The sequence below is a fragment of the Cherax quadricarinatus genome, chromosome 44 (genome assembly GCF_038502225.1).
Source record: "Cherax quadricarinatus isolate ZL_2023a chromosome 44, ASM3850222v1, whole genome shotgun sequence".
NCBI classification, from domain to species: domain Eukaryota; kingdom Metazoa; phylum Arthropoda; class Malacostraca; order Decapoda; family Parastacidae; genus Cherax; species Cherax quadricarinatus.
In genome coordinates, this window is record NC_091335.1 from 2,710,320 (window position 1) to 2,732,522 (window position 22,203).

The 22,203-nt window shown below is 39.5% G+C and overlaps 1 protein-coding gene across 2 annotated transcripts in view; it reads right to left on the reverse strand.

Moving 5' to 3' along the window:
• Positions 1–22,203, reverse strand: part of LOC128697587 (uncharacterized) — a 59,606-nt gene that overhangs the window by 21,563 nt on the left and 15,840 nt on the right. For both annotated transcript variants that reach the window (XM_053789421.2, XM_053789420.2), the window contains exons 3-7: positions 18,855–19,073; positions 17,471–17,544; positions 10,682–10,750; positions 8,212–8,239; positions 2,895–3,153 (exon numbers count right to left, since the gene is read on the reverse strand). In XM_053789421.2, the coding sequence (XP_053645396.1) occupies positions 2,895–3,153; positions 8,212–8,239; positions 10,682–10,750; positions 17,471–17,544; positions 18,855–19,073 (649 nt within the window). The remainder of the gene's footprint in view (positions 1–2,894; positions 3,154–8,211; positions 8,240–10,681; positions 10,751–17,470; positions 17,545–18,854; positions 19,074–22,203) is intronic.

Consider the following 22,203-nt stretch of genomic DNA (forward strand, 5'->3'; position numbering starts at 1 on the left):
AAGTACACTATTTGCCTATACATGCTAATATGTACCCTTAATTACTTCAGCTTGCATTTTAGTTTTGGTAATGTTTCACTGTCTCCATGGAGAAGTGGAGAAGAATTCTTCCTCCGTAAGCCATGAGCATCGTAAGAGGCAACTAAAATGCATTTAGTAACTTACCACCTAGGTGGTAAGTTACCAAATGCTGTAAAGAGTTTTTATGAGGATAGTGAGGCTCAGGTTAGGGTGTGTAGAAGAGAGGGAGACTACTTCCCAGTAAAAGTAGGTTTAAATTACTAAACATAAAAAAAAAACTTTATGAAAGTGTTTCTTCTGTTTTGGGTCACCCTGCCTCAGTGGGAAACAGCTGATGTGCTATAAAACAAAGTTTCAGTGTGGGACAGTGTCAACATCTTTTTTACTGTTTAGAAATGTATTTAATTAATCCATGACTGATCTCATTTCATCCAACAAATATCTTCTTGATAATGTCAATTATATGAAAATAAATTACTGAAAACTACTATTTGAAAAGAACAATCAGCATTATTGTGCTACATCATATAGCACAATGCAAATATTATATGTTCTTACAAGGGAATACTGTCATGGAAATCTTAAAACCATACAAATGAACATTAACTTTTAATATAAAAAGTTAAACTCCAGGTAATACCTAGAAGCACTACATGTTAGTGAGCATTGTTTTTCAACTTTACTAAACACCTCTTAAAACTCTTAGTGCAGTTCTTGAAGTTTGCATCTATTTTTTTTTTTATAACAAGTTGGCTGTCTCCCACCGAGGCATCTATCTCCTTCTATATTTAATATCCTCTTTTGCATTTTTTACTCGAAGCCCTTTTAATTAAATTCCTATTTCTTGGTGCAAGTAAAAATGCTTATTGTTGGCTGAATGTTAAGAATGGCTGGGCTGAATCGAGTACATCACAAGTCGAGTAGAAAATAAGAAAAATGTACGAGGCCTAAATCTACAAATTACAGTGGACCCCCGGTTAACGAACTTTTTTCATTCCAGTAGTATGTTCAGGTGCCAGTACTGACCGAATTTTTTCCCATAAGGAATATTGTGAAGTAGATTAGTCCATTTCAGACCCCCAAACATACACATACAAACGCACTTACATAAATACACTTACATAATTGGTCGCATTTGGAGGTGATCGTTAAGCGGGGGTCCACTGTATAATTAGTATTGAGCACTAATATAAGCCATCATTCCCTCTCCACCATGTAAAGTCACTATAGTCAAAGCATTCACTCAAAATTTCCAGCTGCACTCAAATAGTCCTGCTGTATTAACCTAAGAATCAAGGTTCTCTGCTAAGGTTGCCTATATAAATCTGTTTCCTAATATATTTCCCAAGGGCAACTATCAGTAGTACTATACAGTACAGTACTTTTACTACAGAAACACATTTTGCAATCTTCCGTATTCCTACCTCATCCATTTTGTCACATTTAAATCTCAGTAAAGTACATTGCAAGCAATCCAGATCTTTAATTAATCATCTCCATGGTCAATATTTATAAATTAATTTGTAATCTTCAATACAGATTTTTGGTCTGAGGAGTAAAATTTGATGTGTATGTCCGACACTTCCCTTCCACCTCCATACATTGAATTCTTAATAGGATAAATCACTGCATTATTAACCCTTTCAGGGTTTTCAACATACTAGTATGGCTTATGCACCAGGGTTATTGACGTACTAGTACGCCTAAATTCTAGAGCCTTCAAATCTAGCGAGAGAAAGCTGGTAGGCCTACATATGAAAGAATGGGTCTATGTGGTCAGTGTGTGCATTATAAAAAAATTCCTGCAGCACACAGTGTGTAATGAGGAAAAAAAAAAAAGCTTTGACCGTGTTTTTGAATTAAAACAGATTTTGCACTGTATTTTCGTATGGTATTTATGGTTGTATTCTAGTTTTCCTGGTCTCATTTTATAGAATGGAAGACATATTACAGAAATCGAGATGATTTTGACTGGTTTCACAATGAAAAGTACCTTGAAATTGAGCTCAAAGTAGCAGAAATGTTCGATTTTTACCAAAGTTCAAAAGTAAACAAATCATGCCAAGCGTCCAATATACGTCAACTGGTGAGTCTAATATTCTTTCATAAGTGCGCTGATATTATTTATACCATTTCTACACTAATGCAGTAGTCTGCATAACAGTAAATTTTCTGTTTTTTGTAAGAATAAAAATTCAAAGTGGAAAGCAAAAGAAATATAAGAGGGGCCTGGGGACGTGACTAACGAACAGAGAACTTGTTATTTTAGTGCCAGGAATGTCTTTCTTGTTTATTTTGGACCCTATTTGGAAATTGGCATCTGAAATTTGTGTGAAATTGGCAAAATTGCCAATTTCTAACCACTTTATTGGTTAGTTAAAATTGGTAAACGGGTGGTTTCTTGTACTCATTCGATAGAAAAAATGGAGTTCTAGCAAAATAAATATGATTTTTGTCGACTAGTACACAGGAATTGGTAAAAAATAGGGCTCAAAGTGGGCAGAATCGCTGATGCATAAACATCGTCGAGACCGCTAATTTCGCGAGAGCATAATTCCATAAGTTTTCCATCAAATTTCATACTTTTGGTGTCAATATGATCGGGAAAAGATTCTCTATCATTTCATAAGAAAAAAATAATTTTTTTTTCCAAAAAATTTTTGACCCTGAGAAGTTTAGGAGAGGGCCTCTCGACCCTGAAAGGGTTAAAACTAGCTTAAATTAATACACAGTAATAACCCCATAGTAGAGATTCGAATCCAGGACCAAAGCTTTACCAGCCTCATATATAAAAGTTACTACAATACTTTTAATAGTCAAGAAACAGAACCATTGTGCTTTCAACTTGATGCTGAAAACAACACATTAAATACCTGTATGGAGCTGAAGGTGGACGTGAGCCAGGAGAGTCAGGATTTTGTCCTCGCTCAGACTGAAATCTTGAAGTATCAGGATTCTCTCCTCTAGTAGATAGAAATCTTGGAGGCTCAGGTGCTTCTCTCATATGCTGATATCTACGAGGTTCAGGAGGGTCTTCTCTACCCTGAGCTTGATATCTATGATTGGTTGGAGGTGGTAGTGAGGCAGGAGGATCAGAAGCTTGTCCTTTACTAATAGTACTGTTACCTATTCCTAAAAAAAAAAAAAAACGTATCTGTATAAAATTTAAATATTTTCATATTTCATTTAATAAATACCAAATTTTTCCATCAATTACACAGTCGCAAGCATGGAGCATAAGCACATAAAACAGAAATAGAGCATTTATAACTATTGTCCTTAACCCTTTCAGGGTCTGTCCCGTAGATCTACGGCTTTGAAGCCAGGGTCCAAGCCACAGATCTATGCCATGAGTTCAGCTCACTTAGATAAGCTATGAGCGGTAAATTTCGGCCTAGATACGAGAAAATACATCTATGTGGTAAGTGTGCACCACATAAAACAAATCCTGCAGCACGCAGTGCACAATGAGAAAAAAAAAACTGCGACCCGAATTTTGGATTAAAACTGACTGTGGTGTTTTTTCGTATGTTTTTTTACAGTGGTATTCACGATTTCTTGGTCTCATTTGACAGAATGGAAGATATATTACAGAAACAGAGATGATTTTTATTGGTTTTATTACCAAAAATGGCTTGAAACTGAGCTCAGTGTAGAAGAAATGTTCAATTTTTGCCGATGTTCAAGAGTAAACAAATGTCACGCATCTAATACGCGTTAGCTGGTGGGTCTAATATACGTTAACGAATGTGGTGATATTATTTATACAATTATTAGAATACTGCACAACAGTAAATCTTCTATTTTTTGGTGTGAATAAAAATTCATTATGTGAATAAAAAATAAAAATGGAATTCATTTGTAAAACCTGAAAATGTAACTAATGTACAGAGAAAATGTTAGTTTAGTGCCAGGAATGCCTGCATTGTTTATTCTGGACCCTATTCTGAAATTGGAATATTTTGAACTTTGTTAAATTAGCCAAACTACCAATTTCTGATCACTTTATTGGGTAATTCAAACAGTTGACTGGGCGATTTCTTGTGCTCAATCAATAAAATAGAAATAATACTAGCAAAATGAAGTAAAGTGTGTGATAAAAGAGAAAAAGTTAGCTTATGAGGGGTTTTTACAAAGCAGAAGTGTTATAAGAAGAGCAGAGTATATGGAGAGTAAAAGAAAGGTGAAGAGAGTGCAAAAGAAGAGCAGATGATAGAGTGGGAGAGGCACTGTCAAGAAATTTTAAAGAAAATTTTGGAGTTAAACAAGAAAGCCTAGAGAACGAATGGATTTGTCAGTTAAAAACAGAGTAGGGGAGTTAGTAGATGGGGAGTTGGAGGTTTTGGGTAGATGGCGAGAATATTTTGAGGAACTTTTAAATGTCGACGAAGAAAAGGAAGTGGTAATTTCATGCACTGGCCAGGGAGGTATACCATCTTTTAGGAGTGAAGAAGAGCAGGATGTGAGTGTGGAGGAGGTGCATGAGGCATTACGTAGAATGAAAGGGGGTAAAGCAGCAGGAAGTGATGGGATCATGACAGAAATGTTAAAAGCAGGGGGGGATATAGTGTTAGAGCGGTTGGTCTTTTTGTTTAATAAATGTATGAAAGAGGGGAAGGTACCTAGGGACTGGCAGAGAGCATGTATAGTCCCTTTATATAAAAGGAAGGGGGGAAAGAGTGACTAAAAATTATAGAGGAAGAAGTTTACTGAGTATACCAGGAAAAGCGTATGGTAGGGTTATTATTGAAAGAATTAAAGGCAAGACAGAATGTAGCATTGCGGATGGGCAAGGAGGTTTTATAGTGGGTAGGGGATGTGTAGATCAAGTATTTACATTGAGGCATATATGTGAACAGTATTTAAATAAAGGTAGGGAAGTTTTTATTGCATTTATGGATTTAGAAAAGGCACATGATAGAGTGGATAGGGGAGCAATGTGGCAGAAGTTGCAAGTATATGGAATAGGTGGTAAGTTACTAAATGCTGTAAAGAGTTTTTATGAGGATAGTGAGGCTCAGGTTAGGGTGTGTAGAAGAGAGGGAGACTACTTCCCAGTAAAAGTAGGTCTTAGACAGGGATGTGTAATGTCACCATGGTTGCTTAATATATTTATAGATGGGGTTGTAAAGTTCGGGATCAAATACAAAATGGGAATTGACACAGTTGCTTTTTGCTGATGATACTGTGATCATGGGAGATTCTAAAGAAAAATTGCAAAGGTTAGTGGATGAGTTTGGGAGTGTGTGTAAAGGTAGAAAGTTGAAAGTGAACATAGAAAAGAGTAAGGTGATGAGATAAAGAAAAATTGGATATCATATTGGGGAGGAGGAGTATGGAAGAAGTGAATGTTTTCAGATACAGTGGACCCCCGGCATACGATGGCATCAGTATACGTTAAATCCAGTATACGATGCATTTTAACACAAAAATTTTGCCTCGCCACTCGTTAAAAAACTCGCCACAGGCGATTCGTCCGGGACACATCCACGTGTGGCCTGAACTGCCCCGTGTGTACCAGTGTTTACAAGCCAGCCAGTGTGCTCGCATCTAAGCATACATTCGGTACATTCCATATTATCACAGTGTTTTTGGTGCTTGTTTCTGCAAAATAAGTCACCATGGGCCCCAAGAAAGCTTCTAGTGCCAACCCTGTGGTAAAAAGGGTGAGAATTAGTATGGAAATTAAGAAAGATTTTGAAGGGTTTGGGGCTAACCCTGAGAAGCCTATGCCAGTTGTGGAATCCATTGTGCCTACTTCAAAAATTAAGGAAATGTGTGCAAATGTTCTGCAAACCTTTATGGATGAAAATCACCCTAACACAGCTATTGCAAGCTGTGCTGGTGACTATTACAATGACAATGTTGTGGCCCATTTTAGACAAATCTTAAAGGAACGGGAGGTACAGACCTCTATGGACAGATTTGTTGTGTGACAGAGCTGTTGTTGCTTTATTCACTATTACCAAGGGATTAGCCAATTGTAAACTTCCATGATTTTGCATTTTACACAAATAACCCGCACATAGAAGAGCGGAGCTTACGACGTTTCTGTCTGACTTGGACCATTTACAAAGTCACACTAACAAAAAGGAGAGCAGGAAGGGTATATATAGGCAGGAGGTGGTGGTGGTGGTAGTAGTGGTAGTAGTAGTAGTAGTAGTAGTAGTAATGGTCTAAGTCGGACCAAAATGTCGTGGTGAGCTCCTCTCCTCTATGTGCGGGTTATGTATTGTTCCAGTCACGGTATTGTGCCTTTTTTTGCTATTTTGCATTTTCTTTAAAATTAGTCACATTCTCTAACAACTATCTTGATTCCAACTATTAAATTAAATGGTTGCAAGAAATCTGTTAAAGTTATCAGTCCTGGAGGCATACTTGTGTTCATTTGAACAGGTTATTTGGTCTCGAATAGTTTCTCAAGCTTACATTCTGTAACATCCTACACGTGGGATTTCATGCACATCAGCAGCTTTCTTCATTTTGTTTGTATTCATTTGTTTTGCAAGTTATCATAGAGTGGACAAGGAAGAAAAACAAACTTTGTTGTTTGTATGATTTAGTATTTTTGAAAGATTTTCTGCAATACATGTACTGATATTGAAAAATTACACAAGTGTCAATGTTACTGGTGGTTTACATGCACTAAGAGTTTCTGCAACTTTCCTTCTGTAGTTAAGAATGTAGGACTGACAACTTTAACACTGCTTGTATTTAACACAGGAACTCTCAACTATTTAGTATAATGGTCAGAAGTCAAGCTAGTTATTGGGAAGGTGACAAATTAAAAAAAAATGCTGAGAAACTACCTTTACTTCAACACCCAACACCATTGTGCAAAACCAGAAAAGTTTCCAACTGGCTAAACTTTGGGCAATACAGTTAGTGAACAAAGCCTATTATTTTTCCAAGTTTACATCACTCTCAAACTACTCTGCATCACTACCACATGATCTTTCCTTGTTTCTTCCTATATGAGCTCCTTTCTCAAGGTATGTGCTACCAACTTGAAAAATCCTGTTCTACAGGCATAAAAGTTGCTTAAAGCATTTTATAAATACATACAGACTATCTGTATTTGTATAACACTTATAAAATGGGAAAGCCTGCAATGGAAGGGACAAAGCAGATGGATGAGAGGACCTGCCAGATGTGGGCAAATACAGTGGTACCTCAAGTTTCGAACAGCTCCCAACAAATGTGAGCAAATACAGTGGTACCTCAAGTTTCGAACAGCTCCCAACTCTAACAATTAAGTAAGTGTATTATTCTAAGTCTAGGTAGTAGGTTGGTAGACATCAACTGCCCCAGGGAGGTACTACCGTCCTGCCAAGTGAGTGTAAAACAAAAGCCTGTAATTGTTTTACATGATGGTAGGATTGCTGGTGTCCATTTTTCTGTCTCATAAACATGCAAGGTTTCAGGTATGTCTTGCTACTTCTACTTACACTTAGGTCACACTACACATACATGTACGAGCATATATATACACACACCCCTCTGGGTTTTCTTCAATTTTCTTACTAGTTCTTGTTCTTGTTTATTTTTTCTTACCTCCATGGGGAAGTGGAAAAGAATTCTTCCTCCATAAGCCATGCGTGTTGTAAGAGGCGACTAGAATGCCAGGAGCAAGGGGCTAGTAACCCCTTCTCCTGTATATATTACTAAATGTAAAAGGAGAAGCTTTAATTTTTCCTTTTGGGCCACCCCGCCTCAGTGGGATACAGCCGGTGTGTTGAAAAAAGAAGATTTTTGTAAGTGCTTTAGTAAGTGTATTTTTGGGGGTCTGAAATGGACTAATCTAATTTACATTATTCCTTATGGGAACAAATTAGTTTGGTATCAGTACTTGAACTGCTTTCTGGAACGAATTATGTTCGTGACTCGATGTACCACTGTGCAACGATAAATGCTCTTTTGGTATCATTAAATAACCTAAACTAACCAGATACACACTTACAGACTTACAAAGGAAGGTATTGCAGTCTATAATTCCACTAAGATGTTATTACAAGTACTGTATAAATTATTAAAAATATGGAGGTCACCATATATACAGTTTACAGAGCATTTATATTTACGTTTTTTTGTGTGTACATTGTTTAAGGAATGATTAAAACTAATAAAACACTAATACAAAATTATACATATGAAAGGCAACTGTCACAATTTAAATACTGTATTACTCACCCTTAAGCTGCTCCCACATTTTTGTTTTCTGAAAGAAAAATATACAATTAATAAATTATTACTGTTTAACATATTTATAAATGGGAAGAGGTGTGGAATTAAAATATGCTGGATATGATACGAAGTGTAAGTTATCACAGTTCCCCTTTGCTAATAGCAGTTGTTTTGGGGGATTCTGAAGACAAGTTGCAAAGATTGGTGGATGAAGTTTGGGTGTGAAGAAGAGTGGATAGAGGCAAGTGGTCTTTATGATCTGACGTTCTGTTGGAGCATGAGCAAGGTAACAAGGGAAACCAGTTAGTCAGACTCGAGTCTTGGAAGTGAGAGGTACATGCCTTCACTCTCAAGAAGGATGAGGATGCTATACTTTGCAGGGTCATCTGAACCGTGATATCGGCATGCTTCTGGCAAGACAGTGATTTAACCCGTAAACGGTCCAAGCAGATCTACGTTCACGTGTAGTGCTACAAAAGTAAACCTACGTTTTTTTTTACATATTTTCAAATATAACAAAAAAAAAAGTAGATCAAAGTTTTTATACATTTTCAATTGTAAAAAAACAAAAAGAAGATCTACTTTTTTTACATACTTTCAAATGTTGAAAAAACGTATATATACGTTTGGACCGTTTACGGGTTAATGAATGATGGTGAAAATGTTTCTTTTCCAAGTCACTACCACAGTGGATGTATGAATGTAGAGAAAAGCAAGGTAACAAGGGCGAGAGTACAAAGTAAGTCTAGGCAAAAACAGATTGAATATTAGAGTGAAGAAAGTATGAAGTGGATGTATTTAAATATTTGGGAGCAAACATGTCAGCAGATGGGTTTACGAAAGATGAGGCGAACCACATAATAGATGTTAACTACACTAATGTATCTTACCTAGGTAGTAATGTGTTTCAGTTCCATGACTAAATGGACTAGATGCCAACATAGGGGCTATGATAATGAAATTAAGAGTGATATGTGAAATAACGTGATATACGTGTTAATGTTGAAGTTTTATAACTGTAGCGTAAACACGTCTCTGGCAAGACAGTGATGGAGTGAATGATAAGTTTTTCTTTTTTTGGGCCACCCTACCTTGGTGGGAAACGGCCGTGCTAAAAAAAATAATACGAAATAACTACATAATCACTTCACTGCACGTTTCTCATATATGAGCGCATCTCAATCAGTAACAACACAGGTGTCTGACACTAACTAATAACACAAAAGGTGTATGACATTAGCCAAAAATAGCTTTTCCAATAAGCTTACTCAATTTCTTTAACCAATCCCGGAAAAATCTGTTACACATTCCATTTGCATTAAGAGAATACACTCCCCGCATTGACAAATACACACATTATGCTATGTATAATAACAATGCAAGAACTTCCACTTGGTATCTTCATACATGGCATTGCACACTGACTCAACACCTAGACTTTCGAAAAAAAAAATTAAAACATTTGTTAGTGTACATGTTATAATAATTTTTTCCCCTCAGTTTGTTTACTATTTTATACATGAATAAATGGGTATTTTAAAGCGTTTCATTACCAAAGTTAAAATGTTAGTTTACCTTCAATACTCGCAACATCTTGCATACACTGGGTTCAACGGAATATCAACGTAGCTACAGTAGTAACTGAACATTATATACTCATGGATATAACAACATTTGACAACATATTTTCACCAAGATCAAAACTAAATACAAGACTAAACCAGGTTTAATCAGCGAGAAACTAAGCTCGGTTTTCCACTGGTTAAACTAAGAGATAAAGTGTATGAAGTGAAAAAGTCAGTGCGTGGAGGACAGTTTGACTGGTCATACAAAGTCTGGTTGGTTATACGCGTTACAGAGTCCAACTAAATAAAGAATTTATTAACACCTGAAAAAATGAATACATTAACCTGTAACTACTGTATGTGATTTACATGCAATACAAACTGTCTTGTTTCTGTATATTATCTAATGTTATGAAAATGTTCTGCTTCAGAATGCAGACTCAAAACATGTGACATTAAATATTGGCACGTATGTACAGAAAAACCACTATATTAAACAACTATTTCAATATTGTAAGAAAAATGACGAGACAACTAAAACCCCAGGAGCAAAGGGCTAGTAACCCCTTCTGTATGAATTACTAAATTTAAAAAGCAAAAACTTTAGTTTTACTTTTTAGGTCACCCTACCACGGTGAGATATGGCTAGTGTATTAAAAAAATTAATTGAATATTGTGTGTATTATATATTACGGTACATATCTAATAATGGGCTGCATTTAAATGCTATGTTAAATTATGTAGCAATACAAATAATTTAAATTTCTATCTACAATGCATACTAACCAAGATTTGTATCCTGTTCTAAAAGAATTTCTGTAATATAAATAGGTAAAAACTCCTTTAACATTTGTACTTCTATCAGCTGCATATATTTTTTTGTAAAACGCACTAAATGTGTACATTGTTACCTTTAAATGCTTCATGCCACTGCAGTGAATGTCCAGAGATTTCTTCGCATTCATCATTGCAAAACAAAGCTGAAAATTATGAGGAAACATTTTTATTATCAGTAACAGTCTGAACAACAAATATAATTTGTTAAAAGTGTGTAGTATTTCAAAAACAATTCTGAAAATTTTTTTAACAAGAATGCAATATTAGTTGCCAAATATTTGTGATATGCATGCTCAAAATTCATCTCTAGTTGAAACAAGACTTGACTATCAGAGACAGGAGCAAGATGAACCAAGTGAGTCATGACAATATTTGACACACAAAATTACAACAACAATAAAACTATAAACTTGTTCATCTCAAAAGGCAATGCTAAGTGATGTGACCAAAAGGCACCACTAGGGGCTGTGACCAACAGGTGCCACTAGGGGCTGTGACCAACAGGTGCCACTAGGGGCTGTGACCAACAGGTGCCACTAGGGGCTGTGTGACCAACAGGTGCCACTAGGGGGTGTGTGACCAACAGGTGCCACTAGGGGCTGTGTGACCAACAGGTGCCACTAGGGGCTGTGTGACCAACAGGTGCCACTAGGGGCTGTGTGACCAACAGGTGCCACTAGGGGCTGTGACCAACAGGTGCCACTAGGGGCTGTGTGACCAACAGGTGCCACTAGGGGCTGTGTGACCAACAGGTGCCACTAGGGGCTGTGTGACCAACAGGTGCCACTAGGGGCTGTGTGAATAACAGATGCCACTAGGGGGTGCGTGACCAACAGGTGCCACTAGGGGATGCGTGACCAACAGGTGCCACTAGGGGCTGCGTGACCAACAGGTGCCACTAGGGGGTGTGTGACCAACAGGTGCCACTAGGGGCTGTGTGACCAACAGGTGCCACTAGGGGCTGCGTGACCAACAGGTGCCACTAGGGGCTGCGTGACCAACAGGTGCCACTAGGGGCTGTGTGACCAACAGGTGCCACTAGGGGCTGTGTGACCAACAGGTGCCACTAGGGGCTGTGTGACCAGATGCCACTAGGGGCTGTGTGACCAACAGGCACCACTAGGGGAATATGTGACCAACAGGCACCACTAGGGGAATGTGACCAACAGGCACCACTAGGGGAATGTGTGACCAACAGGCACCACTAGGGGAATGTGTGACCAACAGGCACCACTAGGGGAATGTGTGACCAACAGGCACCACTAGGGGAATGTGTGACCAACAGGCACCACTAGGGAAATGTGACACCAACAGGCACCACTAGGGGAATGTGTGACCAACAGGCACCACTAGGGGAATGTGTGACCAACAGGCACCACTAGGGGAATGTGTGACCAACAGGCACCACTAGGGGGAATGTGTGACCAACAGGCACCACTAGGGGTTGTGTGACCAACAGGCACCACTAGGGGATGTAACCAACAGGCACCACTAGGGGAATGCGTGACCAACAGGCACCACTAGGGGAATGCGTGACCAACAGGCACCACTAGGGGAATGCGTGACCAGCAGGCACCACTAGGGGAATGCGTGACCAGCAGGCACCACTAGGGGAATGCGTGACCAGCAGGCACCACTAGGAGAATGCGTGACCAACAGGCACCACTAGGAGAATGCGTGACCAACAGGCACCACTAGGGGAATGCGTGACCAACAGGCACCACTAGGAGAATGCGTGACCAACAGGCACCACTAGGAGAATGCGTGACCAACAGGCACCACTAGGAGAATGCGTGACCAACAGGCACCACTAGGAGAATGTGTGACCAACAGGCACCACTAGGAGAATGTGTGACCAACAGGCACCACTAGGAGAATGTGTGACCAACAGGCACCACTAGGAGAATGTGTGACCAACAGGCACCACTAGGAGAATGTGTGACCAACAGGCACCACTAGGAGAATGTGTGACCAACAGGCACCACTAGGAGAATGTGTGACCAACAGGCACCACTAGGAGAATGTGTGACCAACAGGCACCACTAGGAGAATGTGTGACCAACAGGCACCACTAGGAGAATGTGTGACCAACAGGCACCACTAGGAGAATGTGTGACCAACAGGCACCACTAGGAGAATGTGTGACCAACAGGCACCACTAGGAGAATGTGTGACCAACAGGCACCACTAGGAGAATGTGTGACCAACAGGCACCACTAGGAGAATGTGTGACCAACAGGCACCACTAGGAGAATGTGTGACCAACAGGCACCACTAGGAGAATGTGTGACCAACAGGCACCACTAGGAGAATGTGTGACCAACAGGCACCACTAGGAGAATGTGTGACCAACAGGCACCACTAGGAGAATGTGTGACCAACAGGCACCACTAGGAGAATGTGTGACCAACAGGCACCACTAGGAGAATGTGTGACCAACAGGCACCACTAGGAGAATGTGTGACCAACAGGCACCACTAGGAGAATGTGTGACCAACAGGCACCACTAGGAGAATGTGTGACCAACAGGCACCACTAGGAGAATGTGTGACCAACAGGCACCACTAGGAGAATGTGTGACCAACAGGCACCACTAGGAGAATGTGTGACCAACAGGCACCACTAGGAGAATGTGTGACCAACAGGCACCACTAGGGGAATGTGTGACCAACAGGCACCACTAGGGGAATGTGTGACCAACAGGCACCACTAGGGGAATGTGTGACCAACAGGCACCACTAGGGGAATGTGTGACCAACAGGCACCACTAGGGGAATGTGTGACCAACAGGCACCACTAGGAGAATGTGTGACCAACAGGCACCACTAGGAGAATGTGTGACCAACAGGCACCACTAGGAGAATGTGTGACCAACAGGCACCACTAGGAGAATGTGTGACCAACAGGCACCACTAGGAGAATGTGTGACCAACAGGCACCACTAGGAGAATGTGTGACCAACAGGCACCACTAGGGGAATGTGTGACCAACAGGCACCACTAGGGGAATGTGTGACCAACAGGCACCACTAGGGGAATGTGTGACCAACAGGCACCACTAGGAGAATGTGTGACCAACAGGCACCACTAGGAGAATGTGTGACCAACAGGCACCACTAGGAGAATGTGTGACCAACAGGCACCACTAGGAGAATGTGTGACCAACAGGCACCACTAGGAGAATGTGTGACCAACAGGCACCACTAGGAGAATGTGTGACCAACAGGCACCACTAGGAGAATGTGTGACCAACAGGCACCACTAGGAGAATGTGTGACCAACAGGCACCACTAGGAGAATGTGTGACCAACAGGCACCACTAGGAGAATGTGTGACCAACAGGCACCACTAGGAGAATGTGTGACCAACAGGCACCACTAGGAGAATGTGTGACCAACAGGCACCACTAGGAGAATGTGTGACCAACAGGCACCACTAGGAGAATGTGTGACCAACAGGCACCACTAGGAGAATGTGTGACCAACAGGCACCACTAGGAGAATGTGTGACCAACAGGCACCACTAGGAGAATGTGTGACCAACAGGCACCACTAGGAGAATGTGTGACCAACAGGCACCACTAGGAGAATGTGTGACCAACAGGCACCACTAGGAGAATGTGTGACCAACAGGCACCACTAGGAGAATGTGTGACCAACAGGCACCACTAGGAGAATGTGTGACCAACAGGCACCACTAGGAGAATGTGTGACCAACAGGCACCACTAGGAGAATGTGTGACCAACAGGCACCACTAGGAGAATGTGTGACCAACAGGCACCACTAGGAGAATGTGTGACCAACAGGCACCACTAGGAGAATGTGTGACCAACAGGCACCACTAGGAGAATGTGTGACCAACAGGCACCACTAGGAGAATGTGTGACCAACAGGCACCACTAGGAGAATGTGTGACCAACAGGCACCACTAGGAGAATGTGTGACCAACAGGCACCACTAGGAGAATGTGTGACCAACAGGCACCACTAGGAGAATGTGTGACCAACAGGCACCACTAGGAGAATGTGTGACCAACAGGCACCACTAGGAGAATGTGTGACCAACAGGCACCACTAGGAGAATGTGTGACCAACAGGCACCACTAGGAGAATGTGTGACCAACAGGCACCACTAGGAGAATGTGTGACCAACAGGCACCACTAGGAGAATGTGTGACCAACAGGCACCACTAGGAGAATGTGTGACCAACAGGCACCACTAGGAGAATGTGTGACCAACAGGCACCACTAGGAGAATGTGTGACCAACAGGCACCACTAGGAGAATGTGTGACCAACAGGCACCACTAGGAGAATGTGTGACCAACAGGCACCACTAGGAGAATGTGTGACCAACAGGCACCACTAGGAGAATGTGTGACCAACAGGCACCACTAGGAGAATGTGTGACCAACAGGCACCACTAGGAGAATGTGTGACCAACAGGCCCCACTAGGAGAATGTGTGACCAACAGGCACCACTAGGAGAATGTGTGACCAACAGGCACCACTAGGAGAATGTGTGACCAACAGGCACCACTAGGAGAATGTGTGACCAACAGACACCACTAGGAGAATGTGTGACCAACAGGCACCACTAGGAGAATGTGTGACCAACAGGCACCACTAGGAGAATGTGTGACCAACAGGCACCACTAGGAGAATGTGTGACCAACAGGCACCACTAGGAGAATGTGTGACCAACAGGCACCACTAGGAGAATGTGTGACCAACAGGCACCACTAGGAGAATGTGTGACCAACAGGCACCACTAGGGGCTATGATCAACGCACTTGAGATTTTTTTTTTCTAACCACATTAAAGCAATATATTTTATTTCTCAATTCAATAATTCTGCTTTACAATTACTACAGTAATATCTTTCATTTGGAAATACACATGCTTGGGGTAGCTCAAGTTACAAGAACATTTCTTAGGTAAGACACATATGCAACAGTTAGGTATCTTTATTATGAAACGTTTCGCCTACACAGTAGGCTTCTTCAGTCAAGTACAGAAAAGTTGACTGAAGAAGCCTACTGTGTAGGCGAAACATTTCATAATAAAGATACCTAACTGTTGCATATGTGTCTTACCTAACAACCTGTCGGTATTTTATACCATTTTAATGTTCAAGAACATTTCTCAACAGAAACTGACTGCCTCTCAGTGAAAACATACCTCCATCTGATTTTTGAAGCAGAGATATTTCAATAAATTTTTTCTTATTTGGAAAAAAATCCAAATCAGATTTTTAGTTAAAATTAGCAATTTACATTCATGCTACCATTTAATTTTTTTTTTTTTGACAAAATAGGTTCTCAGAAGCATCTATGAACATGCTCATGTTATTTTATTCCTTTTGGCAAGCTCACACTCCAACAGCTCGTCAGGTCCCAAAAACCATTCATCACCCTTCACTCCCATCTAACACGCTCATGCACGCTTGCTGGAAGTCCAAGCCCCTCGCCCACAAAACCTCCTTTACCCCCTCTCTCCAACCTTTCCGAGGACGACCCCTACCCCGCCTTCCTTCCCCTACAGATTTATACACTCTCCATGTCATTCTACTTTGAACCATTCTCCCAAAATAACCAAACCACCTCAACAACCCCTCTGACTAATACATACTTTTATTAACTCCACACCTTCTCCTAATTTCCACACTCTGAATTCTCTACATATTTACACCACACATTGCACTTAGACAGGACATCTCCATTGCTTCCAACTGCCTCCTCTCTGCAGCATTTACAACCCAAGCTTCAAGTATAGTGTTGGTACCACTATACTTTCATACATTCCCTTCTTTGTGTCCATAGATAACATTTTTTGTCTCCACATATACCTCAACACACCACTCACCTTTTTTTCCTTCATCAATTCTGTGGTTAACGTCATCCTTCATAAACCCATCCGCTGACACGTCAACTCCCAAATATCTGAAAAACATCCACTTCTTCCATACTCCCTCTCTCCAATGTGATATCTAATTTTTCTTTATCTAAATCATTTGATACCTTCATCACCTTACTCATATCTATGTTCACTTTCAACTCTCTACCTTTACACACCCTCCCAAACTCGTCCATTAACCTTTGCAACTTTTCTTTAGAATTTCCCATAAGCACAGTATCATCAGCACAATACATAATACATACATATCTCCACATAAATCACAGTGGGTCCTAATTAGACCCCATATGATATACACTTGTACTGAGGGAACATCTCAGCTCATATAAGCAAACCATGTTCAAAATTAAGTGTTCTTGATACATAAACAGTTCTCAGTATTCCGGCAGTCACAGCAAGGTTCCATCTAATTTTTCCACATGCCATAGGCACAATTAAAGAAAACCATATTGACATTTGTGGTCTGCAACTTTCCAATGTTCCATCAGAAATATTGGCTGCATAAAGGTAGAAGTTTTCAGAGGAAACTGGACCATTACCTGTTCAAAAATATGTTATCAGTTGGGTTGTGATGGTTATACAAACCTACAGGCTGCTAGCAGCAACAGCCTGGTAGACCAGGAAACCAGCAAAAGTCTGGCCAAAAGAACAATTATGAATATAAATGTACACAATTTTTATTTGGATTTTTATATCATCTAGAGAGCCCAGCATAAGAACTAAATATAAAGGTGGGCTGAGTAATAGATGAAGCTCCCCACTTATCAGTATATGTACATTAATTCCAGGAATTACAAAGGTGGCAGGTTGGTCCTCACTACTCTATGTAATTTTTAATTTTCACAATACAATAAGATCAAAATGCAGTAAGATCCAGACATAGTAGGATTCTCATTTTGCACACAAGCGAGGGTAAATCTGTGTTGTACTTACTTTAAGAGCTGCCTTACCTCACAGTAGTATTCCACTCTTTCAGGATGATCCTTAACAGGTTTTACTTGCACAAATGTACCATATTGCTCCGCTAGGGAAATAAATTTACAGTATGTATACACAAATATACAAATGGATATCAAACTAATACATGTAAGAATAAATAAATATACAATTACAAATACAAGTAGTGCTCAATTAATAAAGAACTTCCTAATTTTTTTTAATAAAGCAAGTCACTAACTCGTACATTTCAGTTACTTTTTTTATGTACCTCAAACATAACAAAAAACAAAAATTAACCAGTATTTTAACACCTTCCATTTCCCACCAAAGCAGGGTGACCAAAAGAAGAAAATCACATTCACCATCACACAATCTAGGCGGCTCTCTGGAACAGCTTAGCCATCACAATGAAAATGATCCACCTAAACACATTCCCATTTATCATTCAGAGTAATGTTTTTTCCCCTGTCCAGAACTGAAGTCTGATTAACTAGTTTCCTTCATCCCCACCTACACTTCAACAGAAGCATGCCAAATCCCAAAAACCATTTTCTCCAGTAACTCTGATTTAATACACTCTTATATGCATGCTGGATGTTCAAGCCACTACCTCTCAATGCCTCCTTTATACCTTCCAATTCAAATAGGTAATTACAGATTTATACACCTTAATGGTCAACTTATCCTGTTCCCTCTTTTGTAAACAGCTAAACGTATTAAAGACCCCTCCTCCATCTCCGAATTAGACCCTTCATACTACTACAACACAATCTTTTATTTTCTGTACTCATTAGTCTACATATTTACACCATACTTGTCTGATCAATATCTCCACTACCTACTCTCTCCTCTCTGCTGCAGCATATACTAACCATGTCATCCATACATAAGTGTTGGCATCAATGATGTACTCCTTTTTTCTTTATCAGACACTCTAACTTTTTCTTTCCACAGATGCCTCAACACTCCAGCTACTTTCTTTCCTAATCGGTTGTATGATTCAACATGTATTAACAGACCCATCTAGTACAAAGTATCTTAATACATTCACTTTCTTCATAGCACCTCCCTCAAGTCTATGGTCAATCTTTCATTTTGTAGACTTTATCTTAGTCTCCTCACCTTGCTATTTCTGAAGTGTGTTCGCACACAACACAAAACACAACACAACACATGTTCCAAGTGTTGCTTATAGAGTATAAGACATTTTATAAAACTATTATAAGAAGAGTATTTGAAATTAAAGTATTTACTTTAAATGCTTAAATTTAATTCTTTAAATTGTAATCAGTCTTTAACTTTACAGAAAATTGAGGAAATTTGTTAGGATGCCTAAATGAGCACTGAGTGCATTTGTCAAATGTATGCTACATACAATACAAATATTTTCCTTACCCAATCTCTTGTTTTCCTCAATAAACCAAGATATGTCTCCCTGATCTTCTTCCACAACGTCATTCCAATTATTCAGTTGCCTGGGACCGTACACATCATCATTATTGTGCCAGTTTCTTGTACTGAAATGACTTCCATCTTCCTTGAATCTTTTGTTGTCATGACTTGCTGCAGATGCATCGTGGGTCATTCCTGCCGAAGATCTTTCTCTTCTATTCCCTAATATGATATCAACATGGTTAATATTGTACGTAGAAAACGATGTCAAATATGGCACCAGCAAACCACCATGAAAAGCCTGCATAAGGTATCGAAAATTTTCCTTATGAAGGTTTTTCTCTTAGCTTTGCAGTGGAACCAAAAATACTGTACTGATCCAATGCAGCCAAGACGAGAGTACCAAATCCTTTCCAGCTTATGACTATGAACACAGTGTGTTTTCAATTGCATCGAGTTTGGAAGCACTCTGTGTTCATAGTACAGTATTTATTCATAAAAAAAAAAATGATGTTTTCAATCCGAAATACGGTACATGAAGACGTTACCATAAATTCCAAACATTTAAATGATTGCACATGGAGATTTTCAAAATGCGGGAATCTTTGCCAAACAAATGATCTTCCACAAGATAAAACAGCAAAACACCATTACTTCACTATTATATTTCCACAATAGTAGTACATGTCATACAGTACTGGGAGAAATAGGAGGTATTCAAGTTTGATCCAGGAAAGGAGAGCAGCAGCTCTAATCCCTCAGACTAAGAGACCTTTACCAGCATCAAGGCACTGTCTCCCCTCCCTCCTCTTCCCTTTTAGAGGAATCATTGCTTTATTATTCCTCAACCTTGGCTGCCAAACAGACATTAACCATTGTTAAGTCATAGAGAGGCAAGACTGGTCACATTTCAAAGTTACCCTTAAAATGACTATGGTTCACATCACCTGCATCAGCAGCTATTACACACATTGTGATTCTAGACACCTTACATGTAGAACAGAATCCCATGATAAAATACTACTTCATTCAGATGAAATAAAACTGTTTAAAAAATCCAAAACAAGGTAAAAAAATCAACTATTGTATACCTTATAGCTCTCCTTTTCCAAGAAATACTAATATTGAAGGAAACAAGAACCCTGTGACAAGGTAAATACAGAAAATAACTGAGGTGCTGGCTATGGGTATTCCTTTACATCATGTTGTCTACCAACAGTGACTGAACTCACCCTTAGTCTTCATGCCTATTAACTCCTCTTTTCTATCTTATTCCATCATGACCCTCCTCTAAGGAGCAGAAACTCCTTTCTCACTTACAAGCTATGATCAACGATAAGAGAGCCCTGCCTTAGTGTACATCTGCCATACATGCCTGCCTGATTAAGACTGCTTGGCCTATGGCCAGTCGAGCAGTGTTCGAATGGGAGTCACGTGATGCTAGTGTGACGGACAGGAACCCACAGGGATGACACATATGAAGGAATATATATTACTGACAATGGAACACTACTGTAATCCAAAAATTTATGGAGAGAGAGCTGCATTGGTGGATGTGGAGAGTTGACATGTTTGCTAATGAAAACAAAACAAGGCTCAGACAGGATGGGGCTGTGATGTGCAGACATGGGAGCCACATCAACAATAACACCTTAAAATGTCACTTGTTTTGGCTACATTAGGTACTCTTATTCCCCAAAACACTAAACTTGTAAATTATTGTACTGCATTATTATTTCTACATTATATGAAATACAAGAAGTTGGATAATCTCTCATATTTTCCTTTCACAAGAATTTTTTTTTTAATTAGTCACGGCAGATTTTAACAAAAAATATTGAACAGCTGTAACTGGAGAATTTAGATTACCCAGTACTACCAATTTGTAGGAGTTTGTGAATATGCAAGAAGATTGAAACTACTATATACTGAGTAACAACTTTCTACTTATTCAGTACAGAAATACTGTATCCCTATTTCTTCATTAATAACATGAACATTTTTAACCCTTTCAGGGTCCATGGCCAAAATCTGAAGTGGTGCCCCCAGTGTCCAAGAATTTAAAAAAAAAAAAAATTATTATTTTTTCTTATGAAATGGTAGAGAATCTTTTTGTGAAGGTAATAAAATAAAAAGTACGAAATTTGATGGAAAATTGACGAAATTATGCTCTCACGAATTTTGATGTGTCAGTGATATTTACGAATCGGCGATTTTGCCGACTGACTCCCATTTTAGGCCAATTACATTATTCCAGTCAACCAAATTCTTAGCTATTTCACTAGTATTACTTCTATTCAACCGATTGAGCACAAGAAATCGCCAAGTCAACTGTTTCAACTACAAAATAAAGTGATCGGAAATTGGTAATTTGGCCAATTTAACACAAAGTTCAAAATATTCCAATTTCAAAACAGGGCCCAGAATAAACAATGTAGGCATTCCTGGCACTAAACTAGCATTTCTTCTGTTCATTAGTTACATTTTGAGGCTTTACAAATAAATTCCATTTTGATTTTTTATTCACAATGAATTTTTATTCACCAAAAAATGGAAGACTTACTGTTATGCAATATTGTAATAATTGTATAAATATCATCACCACATTTGTGAATGTATATTAGACCCACCAGCTGGCATGTATTAGACGTGTGAGGTCGTTTGTTTACTCTAGAACATCGGCAAAAATTTAATATTTCCGCTACTTTGAGCTCAGTTTCAAGCCATTTCCGGTACTAAAACCAATCAAAATCATCTCTATTTCTGTAGTATGTCTTCCATTCTATCAAATGAGACCAAAAAATCGCAAATACAACTATAAAAAACATACGAAAAAACACTGCAAGGTCGCTGTGTACCACATAAATGCATTCTCTCATATCTAGGCCCAAATTTACCACTCACAGTTTATCAGAGTGAGCTGAGCTCATGGCATAGATCTACGGTTTGGACCCTGAACGTAAAGCCGGAGTTCTACGGGATGGACCCTGAAAGGGTTAATAATTCATGCCACTGGGTAATGCAATACCTAAAACATAAAAAAGTATCTTTATCATTAATTTATAAATATTGAATATGCAATTTAAATAGCTGGGCTAATACAAGTGCTCACTCTGTGGAAAGGCAGTAGTGTTGCCATCTGTAGTTTAGTAGATTCATAATATTCTTGGAATTAAGAAACAGGGAAGGGGGATTAATGGAGAGTTAATAGTTTCTATTCCTAAAATATTTCCTTTTCAATTTTAGGAAGACTAGTCCAATACTGGGGAGTGAAGGTGATCATTCCCAGAACCAGTAACAGATACAGTATTTTATTTCAAGGAAAAAATATAGGCCTGCATACAAACAATAA